The 25,964-nt window shown below is 40.3% G+C and overlaps 1 protein-coding gene across 1 annotated transcript in view; it reads right to left on the minus strand.

Annotated features, from left to right (window-relative positions):
• The window catches only part of PLBD1 (phospholipase B domain containing 1), a 50,013-nt gene that overhangs the window by 16,347 nt on the left and 7,702 nt on the right, over window positions 1-25,964 (minus strand). The window contains exons 2-6 of the mRNA XM_079773588.1: window positions 23,412-23,631; window positions 13,635-13,718; window positions 12,124-12,262; window positions 9,688-9,828; window positions 8,467-8,611 (exon numbers count right to left, since the gene is read on the minus strand). Coding sequence (XP_079629714.1) covers window positions 8,467-8,611; window positions 9,688-9,828; window positions 12,124-12,262; window positions 13,635-13,718; window positions 23,412-23,631 — 729 coding nt within the window. The remainder of the gene's footprint in view (window positions 1-8,466; window positions 8,612-9,687; window positions 9,829-12,123; window positions 12,263-13,634; window positions 13,719-23,411; window positions 23,632-25,964) is intronic.

The following is a 25,964-nucleotide window of genomic DNA, read 5'->3' on the forward strand; positions in this document are numbered from 1 at the left end:
TCATTTATATGAGAAGACAAGGAATGAGGTTGGGAACAGCCGACTCCCACTGACTCAGGGGACTATCTGGTAACACCACTCTGGTGTCAGTGAGAGGTGCTTATAACAAACCCATGCACCAAGAGGTTGCCAGTTCAATTCCCAGTCAGGGCACGTGCCTGATTGCGGGCTCGATCCCCAGTGAGGGGCATTCAGTAGGCAGCCGATCAATGTTTTCTCTCATCGTTGTTTCTATCTCTCTATCCCTCTCCCTTCCTCTCTAAAACATCAAAACATATTTTTAAAAATGTAGATACAGCCCTAGCTGGTTTGGCTCAGTGGATAGAGTGTCAGCCTGCAGACTAAAGGGTCCCAGGTTCAATTCCAGCCAAGGGCACATGCCTGGGCTGTGGGCTTGATCCCCCCCCCACCAGTAGGGGGCGTGCAGGAGGCAGCCAATCAATGATTCTCTCTCATTATTGATGTTTCTATCTCTCTCTCTCCCTTCCTCTCTGAAATCAATAAAAAAATATATTTTAAAAAATGTAGATACAATACCTTATTAGATTTTTATGAAAATTAAATGACATATTATATACCAACTGTCTAGTATAGTGGCAGTCACAGTGCCAGGCACACAAGTAGGAACTAAGCCTAAAGTATTAGGGGTTTTTTTTTCTTTTAATTTCAGTAAAAAGCGAGCACAAACAAGTTTATAGTAATTTATTTAAAACTTGAGTGCTGCCTAATTCCCATAAAATTAGTTAGGTCCTATTCATGCCATTTATAGTCAGGGTGATTACAATGGTTGGCTTCAATGTCCAACTCTTGTGCTGAACATATAGGTCTCCATATCAAATGCCTTGATAACAATTCCTGAACATTTTAGCCTCTTGCTTTAAAATCAAGGGTATAGAAGGGAGAGCAGCACAAATAGAAAACAACGAGGTTGTGATAGGGGCCATGATATCTCAGGCAGCCCTCATCTCTTTCTCCCTTACAGTTTCCACCATGTTCATGTCAGAGGGGTCATCCATGAACTATCTGCCTGTCTCCTTCCTTTCCTTTTTTCTTCCCATTTTCTTTCTTCTTCTTCCTTTTTTTTAAATCCTCAACTGAAGATATTTTTCCATTGATTTTCAGAGAGTGGAAGGGAGGGGGAGAGACAGAGAGAGACACATCAATTGGTTGCTTCCCGCAAATGCCCTGACAGTGGGGTTGGGGATCAAGCCTGCAACCGAAGTACATGCCCTTGATGGAATTGAACCTGGGACCCACTGAGCCGAACCAGCTAGGGCAACATGACCTACACGTTAAAAAAATTAATAGAAACTGTCTCCAAGTAGGCTTAGATATTGGATTTAGCAGACAAAGACTTCAACTTCAAACAGTTCAGAAAAGGAAAATATGGTATTAAAAGTTATCAGAGGGAATATTAACAGAGAAATGGAAACTAAAGAAAGAACAAAATGTGCATTCTAGACCTGAAAAGTACAATAATTGAAAAAAAAATTCACTGGATGGATTCCACAGTAAATTTGAGATGGCAGAAGAAAGGATCAGTAAACTTGAAGTAGATCAATAAAATTATCCAATGTGAAGACTAGAGGGAGAAAAAAAAAGGCTAAAGAAAAATGATCAAATCCTCAAAGACCTGTGGGATAAGATTCAGAATTCTGACATATAAGTAATTGGAATCACAGGGAGAGAGGAGTGAAAAGGAGATGGAAAAAAATATTTGAAGTTTTAACTGCTGAAAATTCTTAAATATAAGGAAAAACATTAATTTACAGATCTTATAAACTCAACAAACCCCAAATATAATAAATACAAAGAAAATCAGAGCTAGCATATCACAAAGCCAAAGATTATCTGAATATATATACACACATAGATGGTCTGACTTACAATGACTTGATTTTTCAACTTTACAGTGGTGTGAAAGTAATATTTGAATTTTGTTTTTCCCCAGGCTAGCAGTATTCAGGATGATCTCTCAGGTGATGCAATTAATTTTAGTTTAATGCTTCAAACATTTTTCAGGCCCAGTGTGCTTTCAGTTAATGGTGAATACCCATACAATGATTCTGTTTTTCACTTTCAGTACAGTATTCAATAAATTACTTGAGATATTGAACACTTTATCATAAAATAGTCATTGTATTAAGGGACTTTGCCCAACTGTAGGCTGATATAAGTGTTCTGAGCAAGTTGAAGGTAAATTAGGCTAAGTTATGATGTTTGGTAGGTTAGGTATATTAAATGCATTTTGACTTATAATATTTTCAATTTACAATGTGTTTATTGGGAGGTACCCCCATAGTAGGTTGAAGAGCATCTGTATAATTCTTTCCCACTTGGGATGATAAATATACAATGCAATGTACAGATGATGTATTATAAAATTGTACACCTGAAACCTATATAATTTTATTAACCAATGTTACCCAATGAATGCAATTAAATAAATAAATAAAATAACTACAGACCCTGCAGACATTAAAAGGTAATAAAAATACTATAAATAACTGACAATAAACATAACTTAGAAGAAGTAGACGAATTCCTTGAAAGACACAACTTTTCAAAACTGACTCAAGAATTAGAAAACCGGAATAGTCCTATAGCAATAAAAGAAATTGAATTAATAATTAAAAACTTTCTCAACAAATGAAACTTTATGTCTAGGTAGCTTAATCAATTAATTGTATTAAACATTTACCAGTCATACACAAACTTTTTTTAGAAAACATAGAAGGAAAAATTAATTCCAAAGTCAGATTATAAGGATGAGGTTACCCTGATGCCAAAACTATCACAAGAAAAGAAAACCACAGACCAATATCTTTCATGAATATAGATGAAAAAATCCTTAACAAAATAGCATTAAGTTTAATCAAAAAAAAACTTTAATAATATATAATGACTAAGTGGGGGTTATCCCAGGAATGCCAAGATGGTTTAATATCTGAAAACCAATCAATGAAACTAATCATATTAATAAGCAAGAAAATTATATGACCACTTTAATAGAAGCAGAGAAAGAATTTCACAAAACATTCATAATAAAAACATTAAGCTAGTAAATAGAAACAGAAGGGATCTTCTTAACCTTGTAAAGGATATCTATAAAAATCCTACAACAAACATACTTAATGATGAAAGACTGAATATTTTTCTCTCAAGATCAGGAACTAGGAAAGGATTATCACGCCCTACTAGTCTACATTGTCCTGGAGATCTTATCCAGTGCAATTATGCAAGAAATCAAGGACATATAAGGGAAAGAGGAAGTGATACTGCCTTTATGCAAAGATGGCATGATTATGAATATAGAAAAATCCCAATCTATAAAAAAGCTATTAGAACTGATATATGAATTTAGAAAGTTCTCAGGATAAATAGTAAATGTACCAAAAAAAATCTTATTTCTATACTGTGGTGATTTTTATATTTCCACAAATTTTTTGACTGTGGGTTGATCATAATAATGTGCTTCTAATGAATAGAATGTAGTGGAAGTAACAGTATATGACTTCTGAGACTAGGTCATAATAGGCATTGCTGTTTCTGCTCTGTTCTTTTGGATCACTTGGTCTGGGGAAAGCCAGGCACCTTGTCATGGGAATACTCAAGCAGTCCTGTGGAGAGGCCCAAGTGGTGGGAACCAATTTGTCAGCGCACCTTGTCAACCATGTGAGTCACCTTGGAAATGTATCTTCCAGCTTCAGTTTAATTATAGAGAGTTCAGCCCCTCAGTCTATGAGTCTTCCAAGGAGCCCCAGACATGCCATCCTCACTGTGCCCTATCTAAATCCCTGATCCACAGAAACTATGAGATACTAAATGATTATTGTCTTTTCAAGCCACTGATTTTGGGGGTGACTTGTTATGTAGCAATAGATAACAAACACATATATATAAGCAATGAACAATTGAAATAGGGAGTAAAAAATTCAATTCTGATTACAGGAGCATCAAAAATTATTTAGGATTCAAATGAATTAAAAGTATGTAAGACCCATATACTAAAAACTATAAAACATTGTTCAGATAAAAGAAGATCTACATAAGTAGAGATACTATATTCATGGATTGGAAAACTCAGTATTAGTAGCACTGATTTTCTTTGAATCTGTTGAAAGACTGCATGCAGTTGAAGTCAGTAGACCTTTGTGATGAGGTCTTCATACAGTGGTATTGGCTACCTTTAAAGTGTCTGTCATTCCCTATGGGATTTCTCTCCATGTCTTACTTCCTTCAACACTGTGGCTGGTGTTTCTGGGGGTAGGGTTAGTGTGGGGCTTTTATCTTCCTTAGCTTTATCAGTTGTTAGGTAAAATAGCCCTTGCTATTCAAAAGCCTTGTGAGGGATGGAAAACTTCTAGAACAACATTACCCAGGGCCACCTTCTTTGAGTTTTCAGAACCTTGGGCAAGTATGTTTTTCAGGACTCCTGCCTTTATAAACAATTACATTAAGAAATATATTCCAAAATTCATGGGCTTAGGTAAGATATAGTGATTTATTAATCGTAGAGAAAATGTATTTGTCCAATCAGTGCACGTAAAGATTCTTTATAGTGTCCAAGTACCATCTCTCTATATTATCTATTCTATCTCCCACCATGAGGAAAAGGTAGCAACACTGTTATTACTCACAAAGCCATGACTTTGTAACCTACTTGTACTGAAACAACATGGATTTCTTTGCCTCTGCAGTTCCCTGTCACCATTTTCTTACTGGCTCTGCAATATCGATGGTGCCACCTGTGAATACTGGCTGTTAGGACGGTCTCAAAGGTCTTTACTGTGATTTGTTAATAATGACCACAAATTCAAGTCTTACACAGAATGTTAAGAGAAATGTGAATGATTATTTATGGTCATTAAAGTTTAAATTCAGAATTTTATAGCATAAACGTAGATCAGTGTATTTTCCAACTCTCTGCTCTTGCTTCTCTCAGCTGTAACCCTTGCATTCCTAGTCTGTGATCTCTTTACACACCTCCACCTTTCACACACCCCCACCAGTGGGCACAATTAGGTGAGAGCCTGTGGGCAGAGCCAGAAGAGCAGTTCCAATCGCACAAGGAATATCCTAGCAGGTTAAGACTGGCCTGTGACAGTGGGAGGCCACCTCATTAACTAAAGGCATGAGATCTGTTGAAAGGCCCATTTGTGCTCTGGAGCAGGGTGCTCAAAAGCCCTTGTAGGGGCCAGGCCCAGCGCTCCCCAGAGGACTGCAGGGGGATGAGGTGACAAGCAGTGGAGCACACAAAGTGAAGATCAGTAGTCACTTCCCCTGCTGCCCTTGGGTGCAGTAGAGGGAAGGTGGCACTGCAGTGAGAACACATGCTGAAGCCCAAGGGAAGCATGACCTTGGGTAGCTTAGAGCCCAGAACACCTGCTGTGTCTGACATGAGACTCACCCAAACTCATCATGTTACCAACATTCTGTCTGCTCAATGCTATAAAAATTACACTCTGAGGGCCAGCAGACAGGATCTACTTACCAGGACCCCCTCATAGTCTTGAGTCCCAGAGCTCCTCATGGCATTATCCCCATTTGATAGCTGATCTGGCTAATTTATACTTGTCTTTTATGCCTCAACTTAAATTTTATTTTCTCTTAGAGTCCATCTCAACATCTCCAAGCTAGTCTTTCCTATTATTTATTACACAAATCATACTTTATCATCATTGCTTTTTATTTACCTCTATATTTCACCAGAATGCAAATTTTGTTAGAGTAGAACTTTTATCTGGCTTGTTCTCCATTGTAAATATTTTGCATAGCACAACAATTTAACAAAAAATTGTTGATGAATAAATCACATAATGTTTACAATTTTATGAAGCATTATTTAGCCTAATTTTACAAATAAGAAAGCAGGTTTACCAGAATAAAATAGTTAGATTCCATAGGTTAAAAAATAATTTAGCAGCTGTCCAAGCTCTACCCTTTTCCTTTTTGGAAACCACACACACACACACACACACACACACACACACACACACACACACAAAGTCATGATATAGATAACTGACTACAAAGGTACATGAAGTTTTAAGGTTTCTCATGGTGACCATCTTGGTGGTCAGAATTCGGCAGGAGGGTCATGGTGTATTGGAAAAATATGAATGGGTGCATATGAGAACTTCAGATGTTCAGTATGATGGTATCTGCCATCCCAGTTAACATCAGCTTTAACCTGAGCCTCAGCCAAGTCACAAATCTTTCATGGCTTGATCTGTCTGTTCTGACTCAACAGTTCTAAATATACTTTCCCATATCATGAAGAGCATCCAGGCCCTGCCCCCTTCAATACAAAACTAACACCATGCTTTTAATCCACTTAATCTACCACAGCACTCCTCCACCAAAGAAAAACAAACAAGCCATCCAACTTTGTTCTGGGATCAACAGCTCCCCTGGCATAACGTTGGTGGCAAAGTTTGGTTCCATATCTATTGGATGAATCCAATGTGGCAGACCCCTTAATCAACTCTCGGTAATAGAAATGAGTCTACGTGTATTTCATGTATACTCTTGAGAGCAAAGCTGATCAGTTAGAGAAAACATGAGCCACATTGCTCCACTGGATCCTGTTAAAACACATTGGGGTAAAAAAAAAAAGTAACTTTTGTTCTGCCCCAGTTTAATTGCTGTAAAAATCTCTATTGTCTATATATCTATCTATTCTGGAAGGATATGTATGGAAATGTTAACAGAGTCATGAGTTTCATAGGAAATCCCTCATGTCCTTCTCCATCACTGCCTTTGAGATCCAGAACTTTTAACACTATTCTCCAGAGATTTCAAAGCAGTGTAGGTAACATGTGAACATTGCATTCTATCGTAAACAAGAGGAAGACAGGTCTCAGTCTCTTGCTGTCCTTAAGTTTTGGTCTAAAGGGACACAAAAGAATCAAAGCACAGAGCAAGGAGTCCCCACGCCTTCTCAACACTAACACAATTAAGCAAACTATGACAAAGAGGAAATCAAAATGGTCTCAAAAGAAGGGTCAGGCCCTAACCAGTTTGATGCAGTGAATAAAGCTTGTGGACCAAAGGGTCCTGGGTTTGATTCCAGTCAAGGGTGCGAACCTCGGTTGCAGGCTCCTCCCCAGCCCGGGCCCTGGTTGAGGCGCGTGCAAGAGGCAACCAATTGATATATTTCTCTCACATCGATATTTCTCTCTGTTTTCCCCTCTCTCTTCCATTCTTCCTAAAAATCAATGGAAAAATATCTTTGGGTGAGGATTAACAACAACAACAACAACAAAAAACCACACACAAAAAACAAAAAAAAAAAGAAAGAAAGAAAGAAAGAAAGAAGGGTCAGTACACAAGGACAGAAAAATAGTGAGTTATACCCCTTGTCAGCATTCCTGATAAGGTGGTGGTAATACTATCAGGAACAATAATACCAGAAGGGGCAAAATATTCTGACAGCAATAAATAGATATGACAGGTGGTTGGTATAACTACCCTACAAGTTACAGATATATAATTAAAGGTCAAAAGTGCCCACATCACATCCTCCTTAGACTCTCAGGTGTTTGGTAAGAATTTCCTCCTTGCCTTTGCTCATGATGTTTCCTGAAGAGGTTGCAAATCTGCAATTGAGGGGGCAATTCCAGCTAACAGATGTACTTTCTTGGGATCAAATAGAGGGTTTTGTTTTTTTTCTTGAGAAGTTGGAGGATCTGGGAACACTGATCTTCACATTGCTGGTGACAACAGTCAGTGGGAGCTGAGCAGTTGGCCTCCTTTCCAGTAATAATATTATTCTTATCTGTATTGTATTTATCTTATCAGGGTCACATTTATAAGCTTACACATTCATTCAACAAAAACAAATTAAGTACTAAGGGTGCCACACACCAGGTTAGGTGCTGTGCATACTGCTAAGAATAAGAGAAGCAGGGACAGGCCCTCAAGGAGATAAGGCGAGCAGGATCTGTCTTGCTCATCTTTGCTGCCACAGCAGAGCATAGAAAGAGCCTTGTACTTAATAAATAACTCAGTTGCATTTGTTGAAGTGAATTTTTGTCCACTCTATTAACTAAGTTTATGCCATTCTACTTGTTTTTATTTTAAAAAAAATATTTTTATTGATTTCAGAGAGGAAGAAAGAGAAAGAGAGAGACAGAAACATCAATGATGAGAAAGAATCCTTGATCGGCTGCCTCCTGCATGCCCGCTACTGGGGATTGAGTCCACAATCCAGGCATGTGACCTGACGGGAATCAAACCTCTATCTCCCAGTTCATGGGTTGACACTCAACCATTGAGCCACACCGGCTGGCCTATGTTATTCTATTAAAAAAGCATTAAAGCCATATTTCTTCAAAAAGCATTCTGAAAATTAAATTTCATTAATGTTTACTAACCACTAAACACTTCTCCCATTCCAGTTACTTTGAATCACCAGGGTTTCATCCTGAAATAGTACTCAGATGTCCCTCTAAATTTATTTACCTGGGTAGCTGCTGAAAGAGAGGCGACTACTGCTGGTGTCTTTATCTTTGATGTTGAAGTCCCAGTGTTTATATATCCTGAGCATGGCTGCATATGTGTACCAGCTTGAGTGAGCAAAATAGATGTTCTCAAATCCAGGAAGAACCTATAACCAGAATCATAGTGAATGATATAGATAACTGACTACAAGTAACATACAGATATTTGTCATAAATGATTAACACAATTGTGACACAAATTGACACCATCCTATACAGTAAGTGTATAGGGAGATATCCTCCTATCTAATAATAGAGTAACATGTAAATTACCATCACTCCGCTATGCCCATGATTGGGCAGTGGGAGGCTGGGGGGCGGGACTCGGGGTGGCCTATCTGGCCATTGAGAGGCACGGATCCGCTGCCACTGAGGGGGGCTACCCTGCTGTTGAGAGGCGCAGGGGGTGGGACTCCCGCCCCCTGTGCCTCTCAACGGCCAGATCCGCGGCCGCTGAGGGGGCCTGCCGCGGACACCCAGCTGCGCCTCTCAACGGCAGGGTAGCCAGGTGTCCGCGGCAGCCCCCCTCAGCGGCCATTGAGAGGCGCAGGGGGCGGGAGTCCTGCCCCCTGCGCCTCTCAACAGCAGGGTAGCCCCCCTCAGCGGCCACGGACCATTAAAAGTGGGGGAGCTGGGTGCCTGTCTGCTCCGGCACCAGGCCTTTCAGAAGCCTCCACCGAGCCGGAGGCTTCTGAAAGGCCTGGTGCACCAGCGGACAGGCACCCAGCTCCACCGCGAAAAGCAAAAGCGTGTAGGGGACCCTACACGTGCATGATTCAATCATGCACTGGGCCTCTAGTATATCAATAACTGATTACAGGTGAAACAAGTGTACAGGATATGTCAATGCAGGTGTCTATTGCTATATTTATTACCAGGAATTAACCTTTAATGTGCACAAAAAAAGACTCAGAGCTAGCATGCAAAATGGAAGGTTCTAGAAAGTGGGAGTGGCACATACATACAGCATGGGAAGAATGGTGGAAGAAACAGAGGTAACATCATGTACAGCCAATTCCCTCTATCAGTTCCTTCTAGTTCTTAAAGTCCACATTAGAGGAACCCATGAGCTGATCTATAACTACAGCCATAGCAGTGATGAGATGTTGACATACTTGGGTGTCAGATGGAAAAAGTCTGTGTGGACCAGAACCAGGAAAAAGAGAAAAGCTGTGTGTCTCACCTTGATAAGAGCAGAGCAGTGTCCCTGGTCCCATCTCTTAAAAACATCCAGGCTGGAGTTTTTTGTGTGAGAGAATGAGGGAATCAGATCCAACAGATCTCCAACAGCATTCAGGAACTGAATCTGGAACAGGGTCATAGGCTGGGAAAAGACAGAGCGCGTGCTTAACACTGATTGGTAACAGGTGTCATTTTCTATTGTTTCTCTCATTAGGGATCCATTAAATCATTCCCTTGTGAAGGGTCTCTATGTAACAAGTGCAGTAGATTTATTATAACTTACTAGAGGCACGATGCACAAAGATTCATGCACGAATGGGCCTTCCTTCCCCTGGCTGTCGGCACCGCCTTCGCTCCAGCCCGGAGCTGCCTTTCTGCCTTCCTTCCGGCCTGGAGCCACCTTTCCACCTTCCCACGCTGCTCAGAGGCCCAGAGTGGCTGGGGCGGTGCGGAACGCCTGCGTTGTCGCCATGGCGACGACGCAAGCATCCTGCCCCCGGCCACTTGGCGCCTGTGTATGCAAATTAACTCGTCATCTTTGTTGGGTTAATTTGCATACTCACTCCTGATTGGCTGGTGGGTGTCGCGAAGGTGCGGTCAATTTGCATCTTTCTCTTTTATTAGTATAGATGATTTTTTAAAACGTTATAGCTTATGAGATATTTTAGCATGTTTTAATATCCACAGTCTGGGGAGATTCTCCCAAGACAGCATGCCTCTCCAGGTTTTCTCAGTCTTGGCACTAGTAATAATAATTCTTTTGGGGGCTGGGGTGGGGGCACCATGCATTGTAGGATGTTTAACAGCATTCCTGGCCTCTAGCCACTACACATCAATAGCACCTCCCAGTTTTGACAACCAAAACTGTCTCCAGGCATTGCCCAATACCCTCTGGAGGGAAATCGCCCCTAGCTGAGAATCACTGCTTTACAGTAAAAACATTCAACTAAGATGCTTTTGATTCCGATCCTGTGTTTAACATAGAACAGACTTGACAGCATTAACCTTTAACATGAACATGAACTTTGTGCTAACTAGACAGCATTGCTCCAGCAAGATTCAATCCACCAGAGTAGCCCAGGGCTGGGCATCTACATACAAACTGGTTTTCAGGAACAAGTGGTGGGAGGAAAAACATAAAAGACATTTTAACCAAAAAATAAAAACAAAAACCCCAATCTAATTATTTAACTTTAAAAATTACAGGGTCTTCACTGATTTTTAAAAAAATCTTTATTGTTTGGGGGTGGGGGCAGCCGGGGAGAGGTCAGTGGGGGGAAAAGGAGACTTATGCAATACTTTAAACAATAAAGAATTTAAATTAAAAGTAATATTGTTGAGAGTATTACAGATATCCCGCTCCTTCCCTCAATCCCCCATTACCTCCCTTCACCCAGTTCCTGCCCTGCTCCAGGTCTTCAACACCCTATTGTTTGTGTCCATAGGAAATACATATAAGATCTTTGGTTAATCTCTCCCTCTGACCCCTTTCCCTCTGAGATTCATCAGTCTGTTCCATGTTCCCATGCCTCTGGTTCTATTTTATTCATTAGTTTATTTTGTTCATTAGATTCCTTGTTTATTTTGATTTTTAGATTCAATTGTCAGGTATGTATTTGTTATCATTTTATTGTTCATATTTCTTCTTCTTCTTCTTCTTCTTCTTCTTCTTCTTCTTCTTCTTCTTCTTCTTCTTCTTCTTCTTCCTCCTCCTCCTCCTCCTCCTCCTCCTCCCCTTCTTCCTCCTCCTCTTCTTTTTCCTCTTCCTCTTCTTCTTCTTCCTCTTGTTAAAGAATACCCTTCAACATTTCATGTAATACTGGTTTGGTGGTTATGAACTCCTTTTCCTTATGTGGGAAGCACTTTATCTGGCTCTCAATTCTAAATGAGAGCTTTTCTGGGTAGAGTAATTTTGGTTGTAGGTCCTTGCTTTTCATCACTTTGAATATTTCTTGCCACTCCCTTCTGGCCTGCATAGTTTCTGTTGAGAAATCAGCTGAAAGTCTTATGGAAACTCCCTTGTAGGTAACTGCTTTTCTCTTGCTGCTTTTAAGATTCTCTCTTTGTATTTAACCTTTAAATTAAATTAAATTAAATTAAATTTTAATTATGATGTGTCTGGGTGTGGGCCTCTTTGGGTTCCTCTTGTTTGGGACTCTCTGGGCTTCCTGGACTTATAAGTCTATTTCTTTCACCAGGAAGGGGAAGTTTTCTGTCATCATTTCTTCAAATAGGTTTTCAATATCTTTTTTTCTCTCTTCTCCTTCTGGCATCCCCATAATGCGAATGTTGGTACGCTTAAAATTGTCCCAGAGGCTCCTTATGCTATCTTCATATTTTTGGATTATTTTTTCTTTTTTGCTCTTCTGATTGGGTGTTTTTTGTTTCCTCATATTTTTCATAAATCTTTAATAAAATAGATTCTTAAAAATCTTACCTTTTCCCCTTTTAATATAGCCTTCTTCATTGCTCCTAGATACAGCCCATCCATTTGTGCCATTACATAGCCTGTATGTCTCCAAAATGGATCATCCTTATAAGATTTGATGTTATTCCGTGTCCACTGTTCTTGCTTCCTGAAAGACAAATTAGATTTGTACTATAGGTCTCTATGGTTGCTCATCAAAAGCTAAGTTAAATCCAGGCATTTAGAGATAATATATTCAGATAATTATGGTAGTATAATTTAAACCCTGGATCTTGTAACATTCCTGATAGTCTTTAAAAGACTATCAGGGAAAATCTGAAATGATTTTTAATTCCCCCTAGAACTATGACTCTTTCTTTAGAGTTTCCTCAAAGCTCTATCTGGAACTGAAACACAGGTATAATGTTTATCTATCTGTGATACTGAGACCTAAGAAAGTCAAGGATAGACAGTCCAAACTCATTCATATAAAATCATAACATCTCATTAAATCAGTAAGGATAAGTTAACTTTACTTTGGTATATATAAGAGATAAAGTTAAACAACAGAAAAAATAAAAACTCCTAAGGGCTGGATCATTTGCATATGTTTATTTTTCATTCAGATAATTTTCATAGTTTCTGCTTCATTCTATTTCAATTGTTGCCAGTAACTGCCTCAATGCCTCTGCCCTGGCATGCTTAGCAAAAAAAAAAAAAAAAAAAAAAAAAAAAAAAAAAAAAAAAAAAAGCCTTGTTTTTCATTGTATCTCTCCTCGTTTAGTTCTCTGCACTTCTTAGGGGATGATTTAACATAACTGTATACTGGAAGTCATTTCTGATTTGTTTAAGTTGCCTCTAGATCAACTTTTTAGAGTACAATGTTATTACTTCATGGATCTAGCCCAGTGCTTTTTAACTGATGCTCTGTAGGACTTCAGCAGGTGATGAAGAGGTTCCTTAGTGTATAATTTGGAGGCCCAAAATTAGAGCTCTTCTATCCCCAAATTAATTTCATAGCCTGTCATCCCACAAACATACACATTTTCTGAATATTGATAATTATTAGCCTTCAGAAAATTTTATTAAAGTGGAAATATTCTCAGAGAATGTTAAGAATTAAGACTTTAGGTATGAGCTAACACTCCAGCTCAGATTAGTCACCTGGCTGGTGAAAAGGAAGCACCATACAGAGGGAGGAGGAGGAATCCTTGCAGGAAAGAGACGCCCCCCAGGGAGGGAAATGATCCAGGGATTTGATTTTGCCTCCTTTCACTGATGGTGTCCTCCTCAAGCTGTGCCAGCAATCAACAATGTGATATTCAACCTGACCTCCAAAAGGGCCCAAATTACAGGGCATGTTGTCTGCAACCAGTTTTCATGCTATTACCAAAAGGTAATTACCTCACTACAAGAACAACTCCAAAGTCCTGCCTGAGAGACAGAAAAAGAAATTGGCGAAGGAAAAATCGCTTTTTGAAATGACACATCCACATCCTGCAGCCTCATAACAATGAGAAGAGAAAAGCTATTATACATACTTCATGAACTCCTGCACTTTATCCACGATGGAAGGTTTCTTAATCAGCTGTGGGTAGAGGTTTATGAAGTGGTCATATATGTGCCTGAAACGAAAGATCAAAATGGTTACATTTCTATTTTTCTTCTTGTATTTCTCCATCATAATCAATGACCCAACCTTTTAGCTAACTAGGATGTCCCTTATTGCAAACCTCTAATATTTTTTTTAATAAATCAAACACACAGTTTAAAATTGGAAAATATTGCCAATGTATAGAAAAACATAGAATATAACAAACACTCAAGTATCCATTATATAACTTTATTAAATCACTCTATTTTGCCATATTTACTGTGTCTATATTTTTCATTATATAATTTACTTTTTACTTGCATTTATTTTTTATTAAATTTATTGCTGCATATATTAAAAGATAAACATTAGATAGACTTGAAGTCACTGTGTACCTTCCTGACACTAATTACTCTCCCTTCTCCCTAGAGGTGACTGCAATCCTGAATCAGTGATTTATTATACTATCATGTTTTTATACCATCACTACATATATTCGTATCCATAAATAATGTATAGTATTATTTATCATGGTTCAGAACAAAGTATAAATAAGACCATATTATCTATCACGTTAACTTGTTTATTTCTCTAATATTACATTTTTAAAGAAATATCTATGTTGTCATCTGCAGCTTAAATTTATTCTTTTCATCTGCTGGTAGTATTCCATGTTATGACTACTATAACAATTCATGTATACATACCCATGATGGACATTTAACTGGTTTTTAATTTTTCACATAAAAATTCATATCATAATGTATCATCAAATATTGCTGTAAAATGTCTCTTTTTACACACTTGGATGTTCTTCTAGGCTATATATAATATATAAAAGTAGAATTGCTGGGGCAAATAGTCTAGGTACCTATAGAGACTAGATGTTGCCAAGTTGTTCCCCACAGTGACTGTTCCAATGGACATTCCCACCAGCTACAGGGTAGACTTCTTCTTGCTCCACAGCCTCACCAACATTTGATATGGTCAGATCTCATTTTCAACAATTTAGTGGGTTTTAAATGGTTTCTTGTTGTTTTAATTTCCATTCACCACAGGACTATTGGATATTTGGTATTCCTTACTTTAAAAACTACTTTAAAAAAGTTAAATGTCTCATATGCTCTATAGTAAACATTTTTATTGAGATACAATTGACATGTAACATTGTGTAAGTTTAAGGTATATAACATACTGATTTGATCCACTTATATATTACTAGAGGCCTGGTGCACGCTCTCCAATCCGGGACCCCTCGGGGGATGTCCAACTGCCAGTTGTCGGACATCCCTCTCATAATTTGGGACTGCTGGCTCCTAACCACTTACCTGCCTGATCACCCATAACCACTCTGCCTGCTTGCCTGATGCCCCTAACTGCTCCCCTGCCTACCTGATTGCCCCTGCCTCTGCCTGCCTGCCTGATTGCCCCTAACTGCCTTTGCCTGCCTGCCTGATCTCCCTTGACCACCTCTGCCTGCTGTCCTGATCACCCTAACTGCTTTCCTCTGCCAGCCTGATCCCCCTAACTGCTCTCCTCTGCTGGCCTGATCACCCCTAACTACCTCTGCCTTGGCCCTGCCACCGTGGCTTTGTCCGGAAGGATGTCCAGAAGATGTTTGGTCTAATTAGCATATTACCCTTTTATTAGTATAGATAATATGATTACCACTGTGATTTTAGCCAACACCTCTATCAGATCACATAATTATCACTTCTTTTTTGTAGTAAGAACAATTAAAATATAGACTTTTAGCAACTTTGATGTGTATAATACAGTGTTGTTGACTATAATCACTATGCTGTGCATTTGATCTCCAAAACTTACTAGTATTTATCTGCTAGTTGCAAGCTGGTCCCCCTAACAACATCTTACAATTAGACACTTTTTAATTGATGAAAATAATCCATTAACATTTATTGTAATTTTTGGATTTATTTCAACAATCTTGTCTGTTTTCCATTTACCATCCTTTTGTTACCCCCCACCTTTTATTTTCTTTGCTTAGATAATATTTTCATTATCTTTCTCTTTACTTCTATTGATTTAAAAGCTATAAAATGTATTTCTATTCTTTCAGTAGTCACTGAAATTTTAAAAAACATTTATACCTATTCATCTCCTTATAAAGTCTGAGTGAATTTCATATTTCTCTCCTCCTCCAAACATAATGCATATTTTAGCAAGCTTTAACTGCCTATTGACATCCCCCATCATATTATTGTTCAAAGATTTAGGTTTGCTTCTTTTAGTTAAAAAATATATTTCTATTTAAATTGTTTTCCAATTTTTAACTTTTAAAAAATTCTCACCCAAGGATATGTTTTTATTGATTTTAGAGTGAGAGGAAGGGAGGGAGGGAGGGAGGAAGAGAGAGAGAGAAACATGGTTGCCTCCCATACACACCCCAACCAGGGATTGAACCTGCAACCTATGTGCCCTGACCAGGAATTGAACCCGCAATCTTTTTGGTGTACTGGAGGATGCTCCAACTAACTGAGCCACCAGTTGGGGTTCTAATTTTTAACTTTTACAGTCAAAATTTTATTCTTTGTTTAGTGGATGTCTGTGGGGGGTCAAACATTTTCCTTTATATGTTTGAAAATATCCTTTGGGACCTAAAGTCTTTGTTAAAAGGTTCTATGAAATTAAACTGGAGTGTATTCATGGTATTCTTGTTGACTTTTTCTTAGTATTCAATTTGTATACTTTGGAACTTTGGTGTGCAGGCATTTTTATTTGTTTGAGCCCTCCCCGCCCCCTTTCCCTTAGTGCCTCTCTCTGACTCCCTGAGAACTAGATCTCAGAGTGACTTTTGGGGACTTCTTTCCTATGGAATACTGCAGCTGTATCTGTAATTGAACCGGCACATGGATGATTTGGTTCTAGGTTTCCCCACCCCCTTCTCCAAGCTCATGGTTTCTTACAAATCTGTAGGTTAGGATGCACATCAACAGAGGTTATTCTGTGGTTGCCTAGTTTATAAACAGTCAAAAGTAGCAAGGAAATGTCTGCGTCCCAGCCTTGACTCAGCTCACTCAGAGCACCGAGGCCTTCCCCCATCAGCAGGGGTGGCTGCCTCTGCCTGCTTCAGAACAAGGCCCAGCAGATCCATACTTCATCACTTTGTTTTCTCTTCCACTTCTTGGTCAAGAGATGCTTAATCTATCTGTATTTCTCTTTGTAAATATTTTATCTCTTATTTGCTGTAAGTTTGGAGCAAAATCAGTCAAATTGTGAACCCCTTATACACTCTAGAGTATAAGGAACTAACTCTTGTTTATGTCCATTAGCCTATGGTAAAATTGGTTTCCTCATAATCCATTTCATTGCAGTTCCAAGAACCTACTGATGACCTTAAGTACTTACTATAGTTTGCAGAACTGAAACTGATAGAGTGAGAATATAGTTTTATTGCCAGTTAGGTAAACAACATTAAAATCCTTTGAACTCTTTTATTTTACGGTCTTTGAATTCAGTAAACTTTACTTCACGAGAGCTTTCACTTCAAATTATTTGTAAATATATTTTTAAAAATTGAATGATCACATTGAACTTTGGTTTATGTATCTTTTATACTGCCACGTCTAGTCTATGATCAAGTTGGTCACTTTTCCCTGTCTACCACCTCTACAACTGGAGGAGAGCATGGCAAAAAAGCTAGACAGGTGTGTGGGTGACAAGGAAGGCCCCTCTGCCCTGGTCTCACACTTCAGGTGAATGAAATGCAGAAAATCCAAATGAATTTGATGACTTGATGTAGCTGCTTAGGGAGGCTACAAACCTACAGTATCCCACTCTAAGATTGCATGGGGAAGTAGAGATATGAGCCAAACATAGCACCCTTAAATACCTCAATGAGTTTTGGAGCATAGCCAAATGTGTGTGTGTGTGTGTGTGTGTGTGTGTGTGTGTGTGTGTGTGTGTGTGTGTTTATATGATCTAGACCCTAGGGTGAAATAAGTAGATACTGGGAGCTAATGGACCTGGTTGGGCAGAGGACTTCTACTTGTGGTGAATATTGCAACTCCAAATGGCACTGATTATGCAGCTGGAGACCATGAAATCTTCATCAGATGCCAGATAGGGAAACATCTAAGCCAAAGACTAAGTGAGACTGTTTCACTTGGGTGGATGCCAGAGAAAGACAGAGGTCATTTCAGCAGCCACTTCAGCAGCACAAGAATCAGCCACTTCATTCAAAACTATAGCAGACCAGGTCCCCACACCCATTTTATTTTTTAATAAAATGAGCCATGATTCCGGAAAGGTTTCATGACTCGTTTTATTAAAAACCAATCTATGACTATTTAGCGGCTTTTACATCATGAATGAAACATCAGAGATTCTGAATTCGGAACTCTTAGGGAACCAGCCCACAGAGTTAAAGGAAGAAGCTCTGTTTGTTTGGTCAAGGTTGCTAGACACTGCAATGCATGGAAATATGTAGCTTGCACTTCTGATTCATCTCCAACAAAATTGGAACAGCAACAAGATTCAATTAAACCTAATGAATGTGTAATTAAATAACTGCTGGGGCAGAAGCACTGGGCCAGGTGTCTGGGGGTATACAAAGAGGAAAAAGATAGGGACTGTGCTCTCAAGGCACTAACGGGTGGTGCGGGGAGAGATGGAGCTCTGATCCAGTGGGGATGGAATCAGAAGAAGCTTTGTCAGGAAGATAGGATCTGAGATGGATTTGAGCAATGTTTCAATTGGTGGAGATGGGAGAGGTGGCATCTGGCTCTCAGGAATCATGGTTGGAAGAGTTGCTAGGAAGGGGTTGTGTGAGAGGCAGAAGGGGCTCCACAGCACAGCCCAGGAGCCCATCTGGAATGAATGCTTGCATGGTAAGGTTAATAGCTTGCAGGGTGTGACTCCTCAGGAGATGGGTCAGGGTGGGGACAATGGAAGAAGAAGGAGAAAAGAAGAGAGCAAGACAGTGAGAGAAGCCTCTAAAAATATCTAGTGCCTACTCCAAGCTGTGGTCCAGCCAAATCTGCTGCTGCTGCTGCTGCATAGGATGGGAGAAGTCACAAGAGCAGCACAGGTATATGGCCTTGAGCTGCATGAAAAATACAGAGGGCTGGGCCTAGGACCAAACTGTTACCTGGAAGGGTTGTAAAAGTTCAAGGAGACAACAAATTACTGAACATTTCAAAGGAAATGATGGAGGATGTGAGAATATTTCTTTGTGTGTTTTCGTTTGTCTCGCAAGTATGTCATAGGTTGAAAAGAGCAAATTATATCTTTGGGGATGGGTAGACCACTCCCTTTATCTGAATTTCTCAACTGTTCACCCCACAATATCCATCTTCTCATATACCTCCCCCTGCCAAGAATCAGAAGAATCTAAGGAACAGAACCCCGTCTTACATGTGGCCAGGTGGGGGAAAGAGGCAGCCCTACACTCCCACTCTGCTGCCTGAGCAGCTTTCCAAGTTGAGAGGGAAACGAGAAAAGATGGCTCTTTCCTTTGGCCTCTGGCACAATCCCCCTCCCACCTCATCCCCATCAGGCTTAGAACCCCTTGCTCCAAGGCTGTGTCTTGGTATATGGCGTCCATCATACTTGGCAAAGCACCACAAGTGACAGTCCCCAGCAGTATATTATATGGTTTAAGTTGATAAAATGATACTTGTATATGAAGGTGCTATTACTTTGCAGACAACTGCCCATGTGTAGCTGAAAACAAGCCCGCAAACAGGCATGTCCAGCTTGGTAATGTCTCTGCTCATCTTTAAGCTGCATTCTTAAAAAAAGACTGAAAAGTCTGGGAGCAGAGAGGAAGGCAAGACCAACCAGGAAGCTACAGTATTGCAGCATCCATAGAGTTCCACTAATATAAAGACTTTAAAAGTCCTGAATTTGGATGAGATTAAAGATGGCGGTGGAGTAAGTGGAACCTACACTGACACTTTCCCAGGACCAAACTGGAAATACTACTAAAATACACGAAAGCCACCCTGACAAACAGGCCAGCAAACAGACAGAAAGCCTAGCCTGTGACTTGTATTCTGTCTCTACTATTGGTTCTGTGGCTACAGTCACAGCTTCCAGACGGTTGACATTGAAATTCTTCGGCTTTGCTTCAGAGAATGCTGGGGACCTTTGCTCAGAGGAAGCCACAGTGCCTCTCCCTGCTCAGTCCCCACCATGGGCTGTGCAGCTGGAGTGCTGGCTGCAGGAAGTCCTTGCTGGTACCTTGGGCCTTGTAGACACAATCCCATGAACCCTTCAGCATCCCCTCTGTCCTGTCTCCCTGCTGGAGCCCAGCTTCTTGACTCAATTTGCATATCTTCTTCCCTCAAAATAAACTCTTGGGCATCAGGATGTATAATAAGCCTTCATCTCCTGGACCATGTCAGCAGAGGAAGGGGATCCCCCTCTCTCCCCTCTTTCCCAACCCATTGCCAAGGGTCTGTTTTAAGCGTGCTAGGTCACACCCCACTAGTCTGAGCTTTAAGCTAGGCATAAGGCAGGTCCTTTATATGCATGCTGAATTGGAAATGCCCCTACTTATTTGACTTTTCAGTAAAGCACTTAGAATGACAGCCTCTGAAAAGTAGCTTATGGGAAATGCCCTTCTAAAGAGAGTTTTGATTGTAATTCTTCCTTCTCTTTTCTCTCCTTCCCTCCCTCCCTCTCTCCCTCCCTCCTCCTTCCTTCCTTCTTTCCTTCCTTCCTTCCTTCCTTCCTTCCTTCCTTCCTTCCTTCCTTCCTTCCTTCCTTCCTTCCTTCCTTCCTTCCTTCCTTCCTGTCTTCCTCTACTTTCTTTTTCTCTTTTTCTACCTCCTTCAAATATGCAAATACTGACTTCTCTCTTCCTTCCAGCCCCTTCAGTTCTTTATCATGCATCTTCCTGCCCACCAGCATCTCCTGTTCAATGAGATACATCAGAGTTTTTACAGAGCAGTAACCCCACAGACTCTTGGTATCACACATATGAGAAACCCATCCTTGAGCAGGTAGGGAGAATTACCAGTCATAAATACAATACAAAGATGAATAGAGAGGTCGTCTTTCATATTCAAGGAACCGCTGAGCACTCTTAAGCTTGAAATAGTGGTCAATGACCTTCGAATGGGCTTCCATCCAAAGCCTTCCACAGTACAGCCCCCATTTGCCTTTTAACCCTGTTGCCATCTGCTGGCTCAATTGGAGCCTCTACTTCTCACCCATTGTAAATGCAATGTATGCATTTCAGACTCAGGGCCTTTTTTCAGTACTCTGTTCTGTTACTTTCTGCCCAGATGATTTCTTCTTTCTTCCCAACCAAGCCAAACGGTTCTCATCTATCAAGCGCCAGACCTACAACTCACTCCTTCCACAAAGCCTTCTTTGACTGCTCTGTCCCACTGGGTGCCTTCCTCTCGGACTCCGGTGGTTTTGGATTAAAGCACTCTTTTCAGGTTGTTCTGTGCAGCAGGAATGCTGCCAAGAGCTTCCCAACTCTTCCTCAAGGACCAGCATTGACAGATTGCTGGGCTGGTCTCTCCCTCACTCCTGATCACGCCCCCACGGGCTGCTGCTACTGGTGGGAAGGGAAGGCTGACACTGTTGCCAGATCCTCAAAATGGATCGCAGCATGCAGGGAGTTGTTTATTTGTTTTAATCTTAAAAGACTGGCTTATACACATGGAATTGTTTTGGAAAAGACATGGCAAAAGGCAAAGCAAACAATAAAAACAGTTACTGAATAGTAGCTAAGTGTTTTTTTTTTTAAGAAATAAGATTTAAATAACTTTTACTCTAAAATAGAAGTATTCAAGAAGTTATTCATAAAATGGCTTTTTTTCCCCCCTATGGATGTTCCTGGCAAATGGGTAAAGATGATCAAGGATAAATCAACGCTTTATATTAAGAATAAGGGTGAAATCATAAGGTCACCCCCCAAAGTGAAATGTTAAAGCATGTTTTCCCTGAGATGTAGGAGTTTCAGAAGTGCCACCTTTGTCAGAACCTTCTCGGTCACACTCCTGGACCCCAATATCCAAGGCAGACATGCTTATCCTCACAAGTCTCAGAGTCTTTACAGAGCAGTAACCCCTCAGACTCTTGGTACCTCACATACGAGAAACCCATCCTTGAGCAGCTGCTGCCTTCAAATTGAATAGTTAAAGAAAAATCGTTTCCCTTACCAACCCATTATGTCTATCACTCATGAGTTCATCTAATATATTTATATTCACACAACTTCAGTCCAAATTATTTCTCAAAATTGCAACTCAATTTAAACAATGCAAGCGAATGAGTGGATACACATGAGTAAAGATTTGAAGTGAAATGTGAAAAGTTCAGATTCATACATGTATAACACAGTCTTAAACATGTTTTAAAAATCTTACCCAGTTTATAAATTTTTATACATCCCTGAGTAGTATACTATATGAAGGAGACTCCAATGGCAGGGTAACAAAAATTTGGTATAAAAATGAAAACAGGAATTGCTACTTTAAATTATAAAAGAGCAGCCAGAACCCAATAACTAGTCAGTCGACATTTGATATAATCTCCAGAATGCAGAAACAGATTAGGATCGTCATTGCACTTACTATGACTAAGGCGGTAACAGTGCAAAATAAGGTTTGGTTAAGCTGCACTCAACAATCTAGGTCACAGAGAATAAAAAAAGAAAGCCAACTCATCAAGACTCTTTATATCAAAGAAAGAATAAAGCTTGATTAAATAGGTTACAACTTTCTTTTCCTTAAAGAGCTTTTCTCTAAAAAGGACGAGTCCCAATTACATTATCATTAACTACATTTTTGTTGTTTTTATAAGACAAAGGAAGGACACAAGAATCAACTAACAATAGAACTAAAAGGAATATTTATGTTAGACATTAAAATTTCAATTTAAAATCTCAACGTATTTGAAAGTATTGTTCTAAAACTGTTGAAAATAAATGCTATTATAACTTTTAAATTTTTATTTACTGATTTAAGAGAGAGGAAGGGAGAGAGAGAGGGAGCGAGAGAAACATCGATTTGTTGTTTCACTTTTTATGCATTCATTGGTTGATTTTTAAAAAGATATATTTTTATTGATTTCAGAGAAGAAGGGAGAGGGGGAGAGAGAGATAGAAACATCAATGAGGAAGAATCATTGATCGGCTGCCTCCTGCATGTCCCCTATTGGGGATGGAGCCTGCAACCTGGGCATGTGCCCTAACCGGGAATCAAACCCATGACTTTCTGGTTCATAAGTCGACGCTCAACCACTGAGCCACACCAGCCAGGCCATTGGTTGATTCTTGTATGTGCCCTGACTGGGGATCGAACCCACAACCTTGGTGTATCGGGATGATGCTCTGATGAGCTGAGCTACCTAGCCAGGGCAAATGCTGTTACATTTTATTTATAATTAATCTTCTCTGTTTTGTGCTTCTCAAAGATTCTCTCCACCTCTTACTTGCTTTCTACCGGACAATAAATAACTAGTAAGATGAGATGGCTTAGCTGTGTCTTAATATAGTTTTAGGAGAAGGAAAGATTTAAAAAGGTTAAGAGCCATGAGGTTTGACTAGTGCCATAATTGGGGGCTTTGATCCTTATCGGCAGGTACTGATTATAGATACAAATGTAATTCTGATAATGTCTCTATCACATGAGAAGGACCTCAGCTACTAATGTACAAATGCCAGGAAGCAAAGGCTACACTGTTGGACAAAGCCGGAGACAGAGGTGGCCTGATAGTTCTCCACCAGGACTGTGGTACTTACGAGGCAGTGAGGTAGCCCTCCAAAAAGCCGGCCACAAACATGATGACCTCGTTGCTCAGGGACTTCGAACCATACCCTGCTCTGATCTCTAGGATGCCCCAGCCTGTGGTGTTCACAGAGTTATTATAAAAGCCATAGGCATCTCCGTTCTTGTCCAGTGTGTCTTTGATCTCCACTGTCTTTTCAGTAGGCATCCAGTATGCAGTTGCATAGTCGACTCCTTGAAAAACAGAAAAGGGAATAATGATAGGATGCCATTCAACTGATTTACCCATGCATGATTTTTTCCTATGTAACCGACAATTCCAGCACATTTGCTTTCTAAAGAATTCCATTCCATCAAAATTGGGAAATCTGCCACTATAGCTTGACTTTGTTGCAAATGGGAGAAAAAATCCAGAGCCTTGATCAAGGGGGATGAGCCCATAGCAGAAAGTATAAGTTAAAGGTAGGGGCATGGTTTGAACATCATAGAGGTGGGTCTAAGAGCTCCATCCTTAGAGATGGGATTCTGGGCAATGCCAGAGCTGAAACCCTTGCCCACCTCTTCATTCAGCCAAGGATAGGGCTCATGTCCCTGCTCAGCAAGGCCTTCCAGTTCCCCTCTGCAGTTGGGCCAAAGTACTCATAGTTTCTGGCTCCTTATTCTATTTCTCCTGCTTAATTATTACACATGATATTAGATTCCTATTTTGCAGAAAAAATAAAAGTTATCACCTGTGACCCCCCTCAAGTTCTTGATAATTTTGTGAATTCATCCTCACAAGTCCTGTATTCATGTCTCTATTCTTCTTTTTTAAAATATATTTTATTGATTTTTTACAGAGAGAAGGGAGAGGGATAGAGAGACACATCGATAAGAGAGAAACATCGATCAGCTGCCTCCTGCACACTCCCTACTGGGTATGTGACCGCAACCAACGTACATGCCCTTGACCGGAATCTAACCTGGGACCCTTCAGTCCGCATGCTGAAGCTCTACCCACTGAGCCAAACCAATTAGGGCGTCTCTCTTCTTCTTCTTCTTCACTTCAATCCCTCTACCCAGGCATGCTCTGGATTCCACCCCTCTCACTTAGGAACTTTGTTTCATCCTAAATCTTCTTGCACCTGTTTCCTGAAGTCCTCTCTCTGCAGTGGCTCCTCCCTGTTCAGTAAATTAATGTGTTCCACTGTCTCAGATCAAAGCAAACCAACCACAGAAGCTCTCTGTAGAGATCCTGTGAGCAGCTTTGGCTACTGCTGGAATCTCTCCCTTCATAAAATTATTACACATTTTATAGAGCATGCTGTATCTGGGACTCTGCTAGGTGCTGGTGACACAGTTGTGACAATGACCGGCTCACTTCCAGGCCCCATCCACTTCACTTCCTCATTTTCTGCACTCGGGCCTGTGGCAGGCTGGCACCCACCCCCACTGGCTGGGTCACAAATGAAATCCTTGACTCCCAAAGTCACACAAATGCCTGAAAGTGTTTGACCCTGGTGACCACTCATTCTTAAAATTCTTTCCTCCCATGTGTCTGGGACAACACTCTCTTCTGAATCTCCTCCTCCTTTGACTGTCTTGTAGACCTAACAGCACACTTGATAACACTGTCTGGATGATTCTATACGCATTAGGAATTTACATTATTCAAAACGAAACATATTTTCTCCCAACCCATCTCCTGCTGTCTCTGTGATTTCTTAGCCTGAAACCCCAGTCCATGCAGGCCTTCTCTCTCTCTCTCTCTCTCTCTCTCTCTCTCTCTCTCTCTCTCTCTCTCTACACATGTTTAATGAAAACCTCCTAAACATCTGTCCCTCCAGTCTTCAGCTCTACATTTCTGTGCTACTTTAATATCACAACTAGCCTTAACTTCTCTTCTGCCAGAGTGACCTTTCTGAAATGCAAGACTGATTTGTTTATCTGACTACCCAAAATCTTCAGTGGCTTTTATTTCCTAGAAATAAAATTCTTCAGCTCATACTATCTGCCTTCATGATCTGGATTCTGCCTACCTATCCAGCTTCATCCACCACCCCAGGCATTTTGTGATCTGGAAACCATTACATACAACGCTCCAACCTGCCAGGTGCAGTTCCAGCACCTGTGACTTTGCATATGCTGTTTCCTTTGCCTGACAGTTTCTGTCTTGTTAACCACCCCGCAATCTCAAAATTGCGACTTAAGACTCAGAAAACAGCACCCACTCTGAAGGGGCTGACTTGCTCTACAAGTTCAATGTACCTTGTGTATACAGCTTAGGTCTTATCCCTTTGTACTGTAACTTACATGTCTGCTCTTGCTCCTAGCCTATGAACTCCTGAGGCCCAAAATTGTTTCCTCAGCATTAGGAATAGTGCCTGGCCCATAGCAGATACTCAATAAGTATTTGTGAAAGGAAGACTTAGGTAGAGAGAGAAAAAAAAACCCACAGAAAAAAAGAAATGGTATATAATGCATTAATTTCTCTGCCTAAGAAACCATTGCGTAGCTGCTCAGGTTAAAGACAAACTTTATATTCAGGCCATCAGAGAGATGGGAGGAGGTCAGAATGACTCAGGTTG

This window comes from Cnephaeus nilssonii (genome assembly GCF_951640355.1).
Source record: "Cnephaeus nilssonii genome assembly, chromosome: 6".
NCBI classification, from domain to species: domain Eukaryota; kingdom Metazoa; phylum Chordata; class Mammalia; order Chiroptera; family Vespertilionidae; genus Cnephaeus; species Cnephaeus nilssonii.